At 39.3% G+C, this 15,529-nt stretch overlaps 1 protein-coding gene across 1 annotated transcript in view; it reads left to right on the top strand.

The window, feature by feature from the left end:
- The first annotated feature begins 12,341 nt into the window (after positions 1–12,341).
- The window catches only part of LOC122734485 (cytochrome P450 3A21-like), a 48,011-nt gene continuing 44,823 nt past the window's right edge, over positions 12,342–15,529 (top strand). Inside the window, exon 1 of the mRNA XM_043975346.1 lies at positions 12,342–12,546. Coding sequence (XP_043831281.1) covers positions 12,476–12,546 — 71 coding nt within the window. The 5' untranslated portion in view covers positions 12,342–12,475. The remainder of the gene's footprint in view (positions 12,547–15,529) is intronic.

Genomic DNA, 15,529 nt, shown 5'->3' with positions numbered 1-15,529 from the left:
GATGATGATGATTGATTGATGGATGGATAGATTGATGATGATTGGATGAAGATGAGGTTTGATTGATTGATGAGGAGGAGGATTTCTTGAGGATGATGGTGAGGATTGATTGATGATGGTGACAAAATGTGTGGTACTTATTTTGCTGGGCTAGTGTGAAGAAAATTCTTTGTCAAGTGTAAAGTACTATATAAATGTTATCTATTACTGTGGTACTAATCAACCTCATGGGTTTATTGTAAGGAAATCATTCTTTAAAGTACTATACAAAGGTAATTTCCTATAAAAATGATGAGCAGGATACTATCAGAAAAACCTAGAAAGACCTACATGAGCTGATGTAAAGTGAAATGTACTATATACAAAATAACAGTATGATCTGCTCTGAATTACTTGGTTATTTTCAGCAATGCAATGATCCAATACAACTCTGAAGGTCTTATGAAAAGTACAATCCATCTACAAAGAGAAAACTGATGGTATGAAAATACAGATTAAAGCATAATTTTTTGTTAGTTCCTTTATCTGAAGTTTTAGTTTTGTCTGCTTTCTTTCACAACCTGACTAATATGGAAATGTTTTGCATGACTGCTCATGTGTAGCTTATATGGAATTCCTTGAGTTCTTAAGGGGGAGTGGGGAGGGAAGGAGGAAGAGAATTTGGAACAAAAAGTTTTTTTAAATTGATGTCAAAATTTGTATTTCACATGTAATTTGGGAAAATAAGATTCTAAATATTGAAAAAAATTCAATAAAAAACCAATAATATAATTTAATGAAGAACTGTGATTGACTTAGCTATTTTTAGCAATACAATGATCCAACACAATTCCAAAGGACTAATGATGAAGCATGCTTTTTTCCCTCCAGAGAAAGAATTGATATTGCCTGAATATAAACTGAAATGTGCTATTTTTCTTCCTTTTATTTTTCTCTTTAAATAGAGTCTTCTTATACAAAAATGACTAATATGGAAATATTCTTCATAATTGCACATGTATAACCTATATTTGATTGCTTACCATCTCAGGGATGGCTGAGAGGAGGGAGGGAGGAATAGAATTTGGAACTCAACACTTTAAATAAAAATGTTTTAAAAATTGGAAAAAATTAAAAAGTAGATGCGCATCACCAGAAAATAGATAATTTTGAAATCTGAACTAATGATTAGATAAAAAATGAACTTTCCACAAAAGAGAGGTATTTGATGTATTCCTACAAAAAAGTGAAAACACCCCAAATATGGAAAACATAATAACATACCAGGGAACAAGAAGAGAGAGGCAGAAGACTCTCTGGGTTTCCAGGTTTGTTCTACAGTACAGTCATGGGAGTGAAGGGAAATCAAGCTATCAGAGATTAAAACTAGGCTTGTGGTAAGAACAATATCTACCCCATGCAGCCTAGGCTAGTTCTTCCTTTAAAAGTAATGAAACCAGGCTCAAGACTTAATTAGTCTAAGGGACTAAGGCTTGGATTGTTGTCATAACTGCCTGGCTTCCTGAGTACAAAACCAGTTGTGGAGGAGTCACTTTTCTTAGGCTTGATTTGTGTTTCTGACTCACATGCCACCATGGCCAACACAGAGTCATGGAAGCTGTCCTCCAGGAAATAAAGAAATAAAAAAAAAACCCAGCTATAAATGGACCACTCCTGACAATGCCAAAAACTTTCTGTTCCAGGTACTCTGTTTTTCTGCTGGAGAAAAGGAGAAATGTTTGCTAATGGCTTCTTTGAAGAATGAGCCTAAGACACCTGCTCCTCTGAAAGGTCTTCTCATTGTTACCAATATTTTCTCATGAATGCTCTCTGGGTGTGATTCAAATGACACAATGATCTCAGAACAGTAACAACTGCTATTGGCCAAAGGAGGATTAGAAATATGAATTATGGGTGTAATCGGGCTGGCATATTGTCAACAATAGCTTGTGCATGAGAAGTAGCTTAAAAAACACAGTCAAGGAATGTATAATCTGAAAAGGAAACAAGTAGACTTGTTCTGACAGATGAAACTTGTGCCTGGTCCTAGAGGTTGGAAGCAATGAAAGTTGCTGGGGATACTTTAAGCTATAGTTGGGGAATCACCTATTAGGAAATAGGGAAGTATGTAATAGATATCATCAGGATGCTTCTCATCAACAAAGAGGGAGAATTGCTCAAGAAAAGCATTGTAAAGGACATCATGAAAGAAGTGTTATGACTAGTAGGGGTGCCGCAATGTAGTGTAGCAAGAGCATCCGGTTTCTGACTAATGGACAGTCCTCATGGTCCATTGATATGGACTCCATTGTCATAGTCTGTTATAGGAGGAATTTCTCTTATATATGGGTTAGGCAGGGCAACTAGGTTGTGCAATGCTTCAATTTCCTCATTTCTAAAATGAGTTGGAGAAAGAAATGGCAGACCACTCCAGTATCTATGCCAAGAAAACCCCAAATGGGACCACAAATAGTCAGACATGACTGAAAACAACTCAATAATAACATGAGTTAGACTAGACGGGCTGTTGAAATCCTGTCTCTCAAATTTTGTGATTCTCCCTTCCCCCCAGCCCCACACATGAAGGGCTTCTGGGAGGGTATGGACAAGAATCACACAGGATGAAAGGTCATGGGTGGGATGCGATCCCCTTGTTGGAAGGAATATCCACATAAATGTGATAATGACATTTATAGGGATTGGTATTGGAGCCAAGATTTTATTGGCATAGGGAACTCCCTAGTTGAGGAAAGTATCCATACTAATGTAAGGCTGACACCATCTCTACAATTTATAGTCATCGGAATATGGCCTGGGTACTGAAAAGTGAAATAACTTGCTCAGGTTTATCCAGGCAGTAGGTGTCAGAGCTTGGGACTTGAACCCAGATCTTTCTAGCTTCAAGGCTTCTCTCTTTATTATGCTAAACTGCCTCTTAGAAAATGACAGTAATGGGGCAGCTAGGTGGTGTAGTGGATAGAGCACCAGCCCTGGATTCAGGAGGACCTGAGTTCAAATCTGGCCTCAGACACTTAACACTTACTAGCTGTGTGACCCTGGGCAAGTCACTTAACCCCAATTGCCTCACAAGAAAAAAAAAAGAAAATGACAGTTATGTAAGCTTTAAAGTTTGCAAAGCATTTACATCCATAAACCAGTCAACAGAATTTATTTATTTGTTTGTTTCTTAACATGGAGGGGAGCCAAATATAAAAAAGACTGGAAGGCTATGAAGAGACAAAGTTGTGAAGGGCTTTAAAAGTCCAAAATCCTGGAGGAGAGGTGATAGGGAACTACTGGAGTTTATTCAGTAGAAGGTGACATAGTCAGCTCTGAGCTTTAGTGAGATCACTGACCGCTGAGCGCAGGATGGACTGGAGTGTGGAGAGATTTGAGGCAGAGAGACCAACCAGAAGCCTATTGCAAAAGTCCAGGCATGAGGTGATGAGGGTATGCACAAGGGTAGTAGTAAGGGAAGGTCACATATAAGAGAGATATTGAAAAAGTAGAAACCACAAGAGTTGGCAAGAATTTGGATGTGTGGGCTAAGTACAAGAGGAGTTGAGGAAGATATTGAAGTTATGAGCCGGGATAACTGGTAGAATTGTAGTCCTCTAGACTCTAGCTTCTTAAACTTGGGTTGTGATCCCACATGGGGTCACCTAACTGAATGTGGGGGTTGTGAAAAATTTGGCAACAGTAAAAGATTATGTATATCTATTTTATATACCTATATACCTGGTGTCACATAAAAATATCTAGGGTAAAAAGGGGTCATGAGTGGAAAAATTTTAAGAAGCCCAGGCTTAGACAACAATAGGGGCAGCTAGGTGGTGCAGTGGAGAGAACATTGGGCTTGGATTCAGGAAGACATCTTCCTGAGTTCAAATCAGCCTTATATACTTATCAATTGTCTGACCCTGGGCAAGTCATTTAACTCTGTTTGCATCAGTCCCTCATATGTAAAAGTGAGCTGGAGAAGGAAATGGCAAAGCACTCCAGTATCTTTGCCAAGAAAACCACAAATGGGGCCACAGAAAAATGACTGAACAACAGAAGGATAGTAACAGGGAAGTTTACATGGGGAAAGAGAAGTTAGAAGGAAAGTTATGAGTCGTTTTGGACATGTTGAATGTGAAATGCCTATAGAAATATGGTTTAAGAGGTTACAGATGCAATTTATGATGTGAAACTTAGAGCTGGATCACATAGATCTGAGAATCCTTTGCATAAAGATAATTCAACCTGGAAGACTATCAGGTCATGAAATGAGATGGTATTGGTTGGTTGGTTGGTTGTTGTCCTTCCTTCTCTAAGAGGACCAAAATGACATCACTATGTTAGAGCCAAATTACAGTGTGTGCCACTGTGGCTGATCAGACCGATATAAGCTCAGAATGTTCTACCACAGGTCGGGCACAAATAATCCATGTGAACATTTGGGTTGGATTCTTTAAATTTGCATATCTCATGTTTCTTTTGAGCTACTTTCAATTCTGCTTTGCTCATAAAGCACAGCACTTTCTCTGCTTAGGACACACCATGCTGGGTGGTCCTGAGCCAGTGTCTCCCATGTCATGTAATCAATTTCAAAGTTCTTAAGAGAGACCTTGAGAGTGTCCTTGTATCACCTTTTCTGACCACCGTATGAGCATTTGCCTTCTGTGACTTCTCCATAAAATAGTCTTTTAGGCAAGCATATGTTTGGCATTCAAACAATGTGACCAGCCCATCAGAGTTGTGCTCTCTGAAGTAGAGTTTGAATGCTTGGAAGGTTAGCTCAAGAAAAGACCTCAGTTTTTGGCATTTTATGCTGCCAAGTGATCTTCAGAATCTTCCTAAGACAATTAAAATGGAAGAGATTCAGTTTCCTGGCATGGATTTGTTTTACTGTCCAGGTTTCACAGGCATACAAGAATGATCTGTAGACCTTCAGTTTGGTAGTCAGTCTAATAAGTCTTCTCTTCCACAATTTCCTTTGGAGCCTCCCAGTTGCTGAGCTAGATCAGGCAATGTGTGCATCAATCTCATTATCAATGTGTATATCCCTGGAAAGTATACTGCTAAGGTAAGTGAATTTATCCACAGTATTGAAAACTTCTCCATTTGCTGTAACTAAAGGTTTCATACATGAATGGTTTGATTGTGGCTGATGGAGAACCTCTGTTTTCTTGGTATTAATTGATAGGCTAAAATTATCCCATGCAGCAGAGAAACAATTCATACTTTGTTGCATCTCAACTTCAGAGGCTGCATTGAGTGCACAATCATTTGCTTTATCTCCAGAGTCCTTTTTGAGCAACTCTATGGCCTGAGAGCAATTCATATTTTTTTTTGGAAGCTTTGGATGTAGGAGCCCTGACATTGCTATCCTCTTCTGAGGGTGCACCTCTATCTTCCATGTCACTAAAGAAACTTTCTATGGTCTGCATCTTTCTCTGTCTGCTCATCTTGCTTGTCTTTTGCTTGATTTTTAACTCCTTAAAGAGGGACACTATTTCCAGGCTGCATTGTCACAAACTTCAGCGAGACCCAGGTAATACGTTTTAGGGAGGGGCAGGTTGTTCACTCACCTGGCCTGTTCTCTGGTCTGTAGATAACCCCAGGCCAACTTGTTAATTAACCAGGAAGCAAAACTTTGTTTTCTGTGGTTGACAGCTATAGGGAGCCTACACCCCTCCCTGACCTGGGTCACTGCCACTCAAGCCTACTTCCTGGTTTCCAGCAGGGGTGAAACACCTAATCATTTACAAACAAACAAAAAAAACATGTACAAACATGTCCTCCCCTTTAGTCTTGGCTTGTAGCCTTTACAAGTTGAAGAATTTACCATCAGCAAGGCAGATGAACTTGCTACTGTCTGGTTCATCCACACTGAAGGCATTTTACAACATGGATGAAAACATCATGCTAAACATCATGGGAACAAGCACACAACCTTGTTAGAGGAAGTAGGAAAGATGGGCCCAGGACAAATTTTGGGGGGGTAAACCACTAGTTGGTGGTTTTCACCTGGAGGAAGATCCAGGAAAGGAGACTCAGAAAGAGTAATACGGTAGGAAAGAGAACAAAGAGAAAGCACTTGGCAGAAAACCTGGAGAGGAGAAAGTATCAAAGACAAAAAGATTAATCGACAGTTCCAAATGCTGTAGAGTTCAAGAAACTGTGGGATTTAGGAAAGGCCACAAGAATGGGCAATTAACAAAGCAATCATAACTTTGGAGAGAAGATTTTCAGTTAAATGATGGGGTCAGAAGCCAGACTGCCAAGAGTTTAGAAATGAGTGAGAAGAAAGGAGGTGGAAGCAACAGTAATAGACAGGTTTCTCAGTAATTTAAGCCATGAAAAGAAGAAGAGATATATGATGGGAGTGGGATTGGTTTGATCAAGTTAGGATTTTTAGAGGATGGGGAACAGAAGCATTTCTCTAGGCAAATTGGGAAGGAGACAATAGATAAAGAGAAATTGAAGATTAGAAAGAGATAGAAATATCACTGGAGGCCAACCATTAGGAGAAGGGATAGAATAGGATCAAGGGTGTCTGGAGAGGGGCCACCTCTTCCTGTAAGATGGGGCAAAGGAGGAGCTACAAGAGGAAGACATCAAATGATGTGAGAAGAGGAAGGGAGAAGAGAGAATTTTCATGAATAGATTCAATTTTCTTTGAAGAAGCATGGGGTAAGGTTCTAGATTGAGAAGGTGAGAAGAAGGGGGGAGCAATATGAGGTCTGAGGAAGAATGAAAGGTTTGGAAAAAGTCATTGTGGTGATTGGGTAGTGAAACAATTGAGGATTGTGTTGCTTTGGTTAGAGCCCAACTGAGATTATAGAGCATAAATTTGTAGTGTACCCAGTTGACACAGTTTTGTAATTCCCTCTAACTCCATTTAAGCTACCCACAAATAGGAGCAAAGACAATGGGTAGTGAGAGTAATCTAAGGTAGAAAGGGACTCAGATGTAGAAAAGAGTAAAGAGAGAGTGCATACCAGAGTAGGGATGATGGATGACCTGGAATGATAGGAAGGGTGGAGGGATTGGAAGTCATGCAGAGGATGAAAATGAAGAACAGAGTTAGGGGATGTTTGGTAGAAGGAAAAGTGGAATGATAAAAGAGTATGAAAAAACAAGAAAAAGGACTACCTTATCAAGTTTAAGGTACACAATGCCTTACAATGAAAGGCAGCATGAGTAGTAGATAAAGAAACAGCCTCTGAGTAAGCCTTTCTGAGTCAGAAAGACCTGAGTTCAAGTCCTCTTTTGGACACATTTTGGTTGTGTGACCTTGAAGAAATCATTTAAATATTAGTACTCCCAGACAACTCTCCAAGACTAAAAGTTGCCAAAGTTTCTTTCTTGGATTGGCGAAGGGAGTTTTCTTACTACATCAATGGATCCTGCCGCAACACATTGTCTCCTTTTGGTAAAACAAACCAACCAAAAAGCCTTACCTCACAACCAAGTACTGTCATTCCTCTTTTACAGATGAGAAAGCTAGGACTCAGAGAGCTTGATGATGATGATAACAATAGCTAATATTTGTATAGCACTTCCTTCCTATGTGCCAGGCACCATGCTAACAACTTTACAATTATTATCTCATTTGATCCTTAAAACAACCATAGGATGTAGGTCCTATTATTATTCCTATTTTACAGATGAGGAAACTGAGGCAAATAGTGATTAGGGACCTGACCCAGAGTTGCATAGCTAAGAAGTGTCAGAAATGGTATTTGATACTCATTCTTCCTGACTCCAAGTTATGCATTCTAGTCATTATTCCAAAGGAGGGATTCAGATTTATTGAATTATGGAAGGAAGGAGAGCCTTCCAAACAATTTGAGATCTCCCCAAAATTGGAATAGGAAGGGGTGGCTTCCCCTTCAGTTAGGGTTTTTAAGCAAAAGCTAGATGGTGATAAATATCTCCTTTATTTTCTTCTTTGTTCCTCTCCTCCACACTGAAAAAGAAAAATTAAACAATTTAACAAATATGCATATTCAAGAAAAACAATTCCTATATTAGCCATATAAAAATATGACTCATTCTGCACCTTGAATCTATAACCTATAAGTATGGAGGGGGGTAGCATGTTTCTTTTTTTTTTTTAATTATTTCTTTTTTTATTTTTTGGTGAGGCAGTTGGGGTTAAGTGACTTGCCCAGGGTAACACAGCTAGTAAGTGTTAAGTGTCTGAGGCCGGATTTGAACTCAGGTCCTCCTGAATCCAGGGCCAGTGCTCTATCCACTGCGCCACCTAGCTGCCCCGGGGTAGCATGTTTCAACATAGGATCTCTGCAATGGCAGCTGGTCATGGTATTGATCAATGTTCTTAGATCTTTCAAAGTTCAACAAGCATTCCTTAAGCACTTGCTATGTAAATGAAACTTCTGATCTGAGCCACCCTGAGTTAACAGTGACTAGAAATGGAAGAGAATCATCCCCCAAAGAGACAAATATGATTTAGAGATAGGAGTGAACTAGCTGAACTCAGGCAATAGAAACAGAGCCCATACAGACCACTTAGGGGCCACAATTACAGATACTGAGTTTTTATTAAGAATAATTACACAACAAAAGGTCAAGAATATCAAGGGAATCAATGTAAAAATGTTAAGGAAGGTGGCCTAGCAGTACCAGATCTCAAACTGTATGTGTACTTTATTCTATTCATCTATCTCTCTATTTTTGAACCAATGCAAGATGGTCTTGATTTCATAATACAATATCCAGTCTGGAAGTACCATTCTCCCATATTCTAAATTGTTTGTTTTTCCAACTGATTATTTGATCAAATTATATAAAGTATTTCCTTGGTAAATTGATTACCATGACAAGTGTAAATTAATTCTAGAAGTACTATTTTTACTAAATTTAAAAAAGTTATTATTTGGAATCATTGCATATTGTATCTGAATCAAAGCAAATTCATATTTTTTGCGGTCATCATTATCCTCAATTAAATCCATATGAGACTTGGATTATGGGAATTTACCATTTAAGACATTAATTGCCTTCATTCTGAGTTACCAGATGCCAGTTGGCCAAGATGACAGCCAATCACAAGAGGAATACATAGAAGAACAGACATTGAACAAAAGGGGAGACATGAAGTCCAGGTAGTGCACTGCCTTGGGAAAGCCTGAGAGAATGGCCATTGGCTGGAGTCGAGGTTGGATTCTCTTGGTTTAATTTTCCTCCACATAACACTGGACGGCCAGGCTATGCCATCGCATTCTATGATTGACTTTGATTCCCCCTCTTATATGCCTGATGTCATGGATATCTCAATCCTATGCATCTGATTAAGCCTGACTCAGTTTCTCCTCAACATACTGCATGGGCTGTCTGTAGAACCATGAAGTTTGTCAATGCTCATTTCTGTTATTTCTCTGTTCTTTTATGGGAACCCCCATAAAAGTGTCATGATAAATACAATGTTGGATTTGGCCTTGACATCTGCTACCAGTTATAGTAGTTCCTTTAATTTTTCATAATGCCATGAGGGTAATTAGGCAGCTGATGCAAAAAGTAAAGAGACAAAGATAAAAATTATTTTCTAAATTAATATCACAATTGTCTTCTCAATTTATTCTCCACAGCAGGGAGTGTAGTAATATTAAGTTTTAGAGAATGTTTGAATTTTTGTTTTTATTATATATTTCATGTGTAACAACTGGACAATAATTGTAAAATCTCTAAAAGATTCTGAATTTCCTTAGACATGTTTTGGGGAAGTCTCATTGTTTGATTTGATTAGTGACAAAGCTATTTAAAGTTGTGTTAAGATCAATTTTGTAGGAAACTTTCCATCTGAAACACCTGAGAGACTTTCCATAATCACACCCATAACTCTACAGCTGAGGCTTGTTAATTGATCATCAGCATCCACATCTGAAAGACTTTCATTCCACAACTACACCAGAGGACATGTCAAGAATCATCTGAGAAGAGACTTCCAAAGACTTCAATGGACATTTTCCTGTTTTCCTTTTCCCCATTGTATACACTGTTTATAATGTCCACTTACTAAAGGGGAGTGCCCCCTTTAGTTTTTCTGTTTGTAATGTCCACCTGCTAAAGGGGAGTGCCCCCTTTATCCTTTGTTAATATGTCACTCAATTTCTTTTTCTCTCTTTTCATTCACTTTACTTTGTTAGCCATAAGTATCTGTAATGTTACTGCTTCATGTAAGGAAACGGTGTTTCTTCATGAAGAACTGGGGTGGGGGGGAGTGTGAGAACCAGGGTGCCACCCCCTGCTGAGAAAGACATTGTGAGAACCAGGGCCTTGCCCCGTAGCAAACATGTGGCTTGGCTTGGCATCTGGAAGTCTTCTATTCATAGAACTGCCTGTAAGTCATATCAATCAATGCTACCAACCAATTAGCTTGGAGTTGTGTGTGGGGACTGCCCTGCTTCCTGTTCCACAGCGGGCTTCTGGGAGAAGCAGCTGAGGATTTCCCTTTTCATTCCAGTTCTTTGGGTTGGTGGCAGAGAGAGAGGAAAGTAGACAGGCTTTTCTTGCTTTACTGTACTCAATATGTTATCTTTACTCTTTAATAAATACTTAATGCCCAAAGACTGGTTCTGTACACTTCTAATTTTAGGTGACCACACACTAGATTTTAATCATAGCAATCAGATTTGAAACTTCACACATGACAGAAAATGAAAATGACAAATGCTGGAGGGGATGCAAAAAAATTGAGACACATGCACTATTGGTGGAGTTGTGAACTAATCCCACTATTCTGGAGAACAATTTGGAACTAAGTCCAAAGGGCTATAAAACTGTGTATACCCTTTGACCCAGCAATGCTATTACTGGGTCTGTATCCTAAAGAGATGAAAGAAAAGTGAATATGACCTATTTGTACAGAAATATTTATAGCAGCTCTTTTTATAAAGAAAAAGAATTGGAAATCAATAGGATGCCTATCAATGGGGGAATAGTTGACCAAATTGTGGCATACTATTGGTGTGTTTTTTTCACTTAATAGTTTTAAATTTTTTCTAATTACATGTAAAGATAGTTTTCAATGTCCATTTTTATAAGAATTTGAGTTCCAAATTTTCTCCCTCTCTCTTTATCCTCCTACCTCTCCAAGACAGTAAGTGATTTGATATAGGTTATACAGTACAATCATGTTAAATATATTTCCATATCAGTCATATTGTGAAAGAAAAATCAGAATGAAAGGGAAAAAACACAAGAAAGAAAAAACAAAAACCATTGAAAATAGTAGGCTTTGACCTGCATTCAGACTCCATAGTTCTTTCTCTGGATGTGGAAAGCATTTTCCATCATGAGTCTTTTGGAATCATCTTGTATTATTATATTGCTGAAAAGGGCTAAGTCATTTGTAGCTGATCATCACAGATGTTGCTGCTACTATGTTCTCTTGGTTCTTCTCACTTCACTCAGCATCAATTCATGAAAGTCTTTTCACTTTATTGTTCTTGTTTTTTTTTGTTTGTGTTTTCTCCTGCAATATGGCTAATATGGAAATATGTTTTGCATGGGGAAAAAAACTACCTTTGTTACAGCCAGTCTACCAGATATTTTGGTGAGTATAACAGCAAGTATTACAACAAAGTCTTCACTTGAAAAAGTAGCATCTCTAATTATAAATTTTGAATTTTTGCAAAAATTTTTTAAAAGAGTAAACATACACTCATATACTTAGCCTTTTTTCCTCCCTTTGGCCCCTGATTCCTACTTGGTCCTCAGTACTCAAAACCTCAAAATGAAGAGATCACATAGCAGCTGTCACCATTCTGTGTCTTCCAAGGTAGTTACTGCTCCAGCTTTGTGGACTACATTTTAAAACTCCACTGTCTGGCCTTGAGGACCTGGGCTTCCTGGGCTGGAATTTCTGGAGCAGACAGACATTCTAGGGAGAGTGGGTGGAGATGGTTTAGGGGAACTGGATGTTCTTCTTTTGAAGGGAAAGGCAAGAAGAATTCCAGGGTTACAGGAAATAACCTAGATCTTTCAAAAGAAAAAAAAAACTGCATTATGATGCAAGGGAAAGAGATCTGTATTTGGTTCCAGAAGACCAGGGGATCATATCCCACCTATGCTACTTCCTACCTCTGTAACCTTGGACAAGTCACCTAACCTGGGCCTGTTTCTTGTCAATAACAGGAAACTGACCTTTGAAGTTACTTTCACTTTCTAATCTACCAACTCTGGGTTGAGACTTGCAAACTGTCTTGTGTTTCCTTTTGGAGGCAAGGGGTGTGAGATATTAATAAAGAAATGCAGGAAACACGTGAGATGTTACCACATGACCAGCAACAAAACCCAGACACACCCTTAGAAAAGTATTTCCCTAGCAGGACAGCCTTCCCTTCGCAGCAGCAGCAGCAGAAGCAGCAGCAGCAGCAGCAGCAGCAGCAGCAGCAGCAGCAGCAGCAGCAGCAGCAGCAGCAGCAGCAGCAGAAGCAGAAGCAGAAGCAGAAGAAGACTCTGATCCAGTCACCGAATCAGGGTGATGGCTTTCCTTCCCAGCCTATCCATGGAAACCTGGACTTTACTAGTGGCTTGTGGCACTCTGCTGCTATTGTAAGTCTATTCTCCCTTTATTTCTGTTCCAGGGCTGGGGTTTGGGTTAAGAAGGTGACTAAATCCAAACATTCCTCTCTTCAGAGTTTGTGGTCCTCTGCTAGAGAGCACATTGTGCTCTAAACAGATCAGGCTTCCTGCATCTCCTGAGGATTAGCACTCCTTTTGGAAATGAGTCATTGGCACTGAAAGAAATGTGTTGGAAGGAGGGAAGAAGGGAAAGAGGAAGAGAAAGACAAGCTGGAGTTCTCTCCCACAGAGAGGAATGAGGAAGTTTAGAGCTGGGTAAAACTTACATCATAACAAATCTGGATTTTTTTCTTTCTTGTTCTTAGACCATGAGATCATAGATTTAGATCTGGAAGGGTCATAGATTCCAAATCTCTCATTTTACAGATGAAGAAACTGAGGCCCAGAAAGGTTAAGGGACTTGTCCAGGGTCACATAATGTGTAAATGTTTATGGTGGCATGTGAATTCTTGTCTCCAAATTCAATGCCCTGTTCTCATTCTAGAAATGGAAAGGACCTCCAGTTATCTAGTGCAGCTCCTTAGGTGGTACATTGTATAGAGTGCTGGTCCTCTTGCCACTGAACCCAGATGGCTCTGGAGGAGAGAGTGAGGTTGATGACCTTGCATAGCCCTCCTCATTTAAATCTAGTTCAGTTCAAGTTGTGACATCCCCCGATGTCATGTTCCTCTTCAAAAATGGAGAACAAAACAACAGTGACAACCAACTCCCTTATTTTAACCATAGAAGGAAGAGATACAGAGAACTTAAATGATTTTACCAAGGTCTAACAGCTAATAAGTGGCAGAGGCTAAATTTAAATCTTGCTCTCCCACTTCTGAAATCAGTGCTCTCTCCACTGGATGTTACTAGATCCTTTTTTGTAGGAACACCTAAAAACTGGTCTTTAAGGTCTCCTAGTGTGTAGGACTTGAGAACGGTCTGTCTTCAATATATCTTAGTTGGGAGGAAGACCAATCAATTTAGCATTATTTATTATTATTATTATTATTATTCACATACTATGTAGTATGCATTGTGCTAGTTGTTGGGTATACAAAGAAAGGCAAAGAACAGTCCCTACTCTCAAGGAGCTCAAACTCTAATGATCAAAAAATTACTAATGTGGAAATATATTTTGCATGATTTCTTATTATAATGGGCATAATTTTGCTTACCTTTTCAATGGGTAGGGGAGGGACTGGAGTGAGGGAAAGAATTTTTTTTTTTTGGTGAGGCAATTGGGGTTAAGTGACTTGCCCAGGGTCACACAGCTAGTAAGTGTTAAGTGTCTGAGGTCGGATTTGAACTCAGGTACTCCTGAATCCAGGGCCAGTGCTCTACCCACTGCACCACCTAGTTGCCCCCAAGGGAAAGAATTTTAAACCCCAAATTAAAAAAAAAATGAATGTGCAAGAAAAGAAGGCTAATAGTGAGGCCAGGTTTTTGTACTAAGGGCCAAGTAGAAAGGATGAAGGGGCAGAGGTGGGGCAACTCCTGATGGGTAATTGGCAACTGGACTTGGGAGCCTCTGGTTTGGTGCCAAGGCATTAAATTTAGAGTCAGATTAACTGAGTTCAGATTGCCAGCTATGACATTGACTAGAACAGGGCAAGTGGCTTTAGTTCTCTGAGCTTCAGTTTCCTTATTTGTAAGAGAGGGATGGTAATAATAATTGTTCTATCAATCTTACAGTCTTGTTGTGAGTAAAGAACTTAAGCCAAATGGTGCCTTAGTGGAGAGCACACTGGATTTGTAATCAGAGGACCCAAGATCAAATGCTGAATCTGTCTCTAGCTCTGTGAACTTGTTAACTCATTTATGGACTTTAGACAGGTAAAACAAAGGGTTGCACTAGATGACTCCTAAGGTTGGAGCTAAAATTATGTATGACCCTTAGTGAGAGGACCAGCAGTCACCATTCAAGTGTCACTGAGTGCCTTATTTAATTCTGTTAAACAGTCAGTAAGCACTTATGGGAATTTGCTTTTTTGTGTGACAGATGAAACATATGCCACTAATAACAATATCTCTTCATGCCTTAATATTGAAAGAAGCTGTGATTTCATTGGTGTGGGGCTTTCTTTGACCACAATAGGCCACAACATCTTTATGGCCCATTAAAGGGCAATCGTGAGTGAATGTGACCAAAAAGTTGTCCCCCTACAGCCAACTTTGTGATGACCCTTTTCAAACTTGGCTGGGCTGGAAAATGAGTGGCAGATGGACTCCTTATAAGGCTGGATTCACAGGGAGAGAAAGATTAGTTTGTGTTTTGTTGATGGTGTAGTTTGGTAAAGGTGTTCAGTTTTAACTCTGAGGTACGACCTCACACCTATCAGATTGACTAATATGACAAAAAAGGGAAATATTGAAAGTTGGAGAAGCTGTGGAAAAATTGGTACACTAATGCATTGTTGGAGCTGTGAACTGATCAAACCATTCTGCAGAACAATTTGGAACTATGCCCAAAGGGCTTTGGGGTTGTGCATACCCTTTGACCCAGCAATATGACTACTAGGTCTGTATCCCAAAGAGATAATAGAAGAGGGAAAAGGAATGAAATATTTATTTACAGCAGCTCTCTGTGGTGGCAAAGAGTTGGAAATTGAGGGAATGCCCATCAAGTGAGGAATGGCTAAACAAGTTGTGGTATATGAATGTGATAGAATACTATTGTGCTGTAAGAACAATGAGTAGGAGGAGTTCAGAGAGACCTGGAAGGACTTACATGAACTCACGCTGAATCAGATGAACAGAACCAGGAGAACATTGTACACAGTAACAGCAACATTGTGTGATAGACTTAGCTCTTCTCAGCAGTGCAATGATCAAAAACAATTTCAAAGGACTCATGATAGAAAATGTTCTCCACACCCAGAAAAAAGAACTGTGGATTCTGAATGCATATTGAACCATACTTTTTCTCCTTTTTGACTGGTTTTTTTTTTTCCTTTTTAAGGCTTTTTCCTTT

This window comes from Dromiciops gliroides, chromosome 1 (genome assembly GCF_019393635.1).
Source record: "Dromiciops gliroides isolate mDroGli1 chromosome 1, mDroGli1.pri, whole genome shotgun sequence".
Taxonomy (NCBI): domain Eukaryota; kingdom Metazoa; phylum Chordata; class Mammalia; order Microbiotheria; family Microbiotheriidae; genus Dromiciops; species Dromiciops gliroides.
This window is presented reverse-complemented; position numbering and strand designations above follow the sequence as displayed.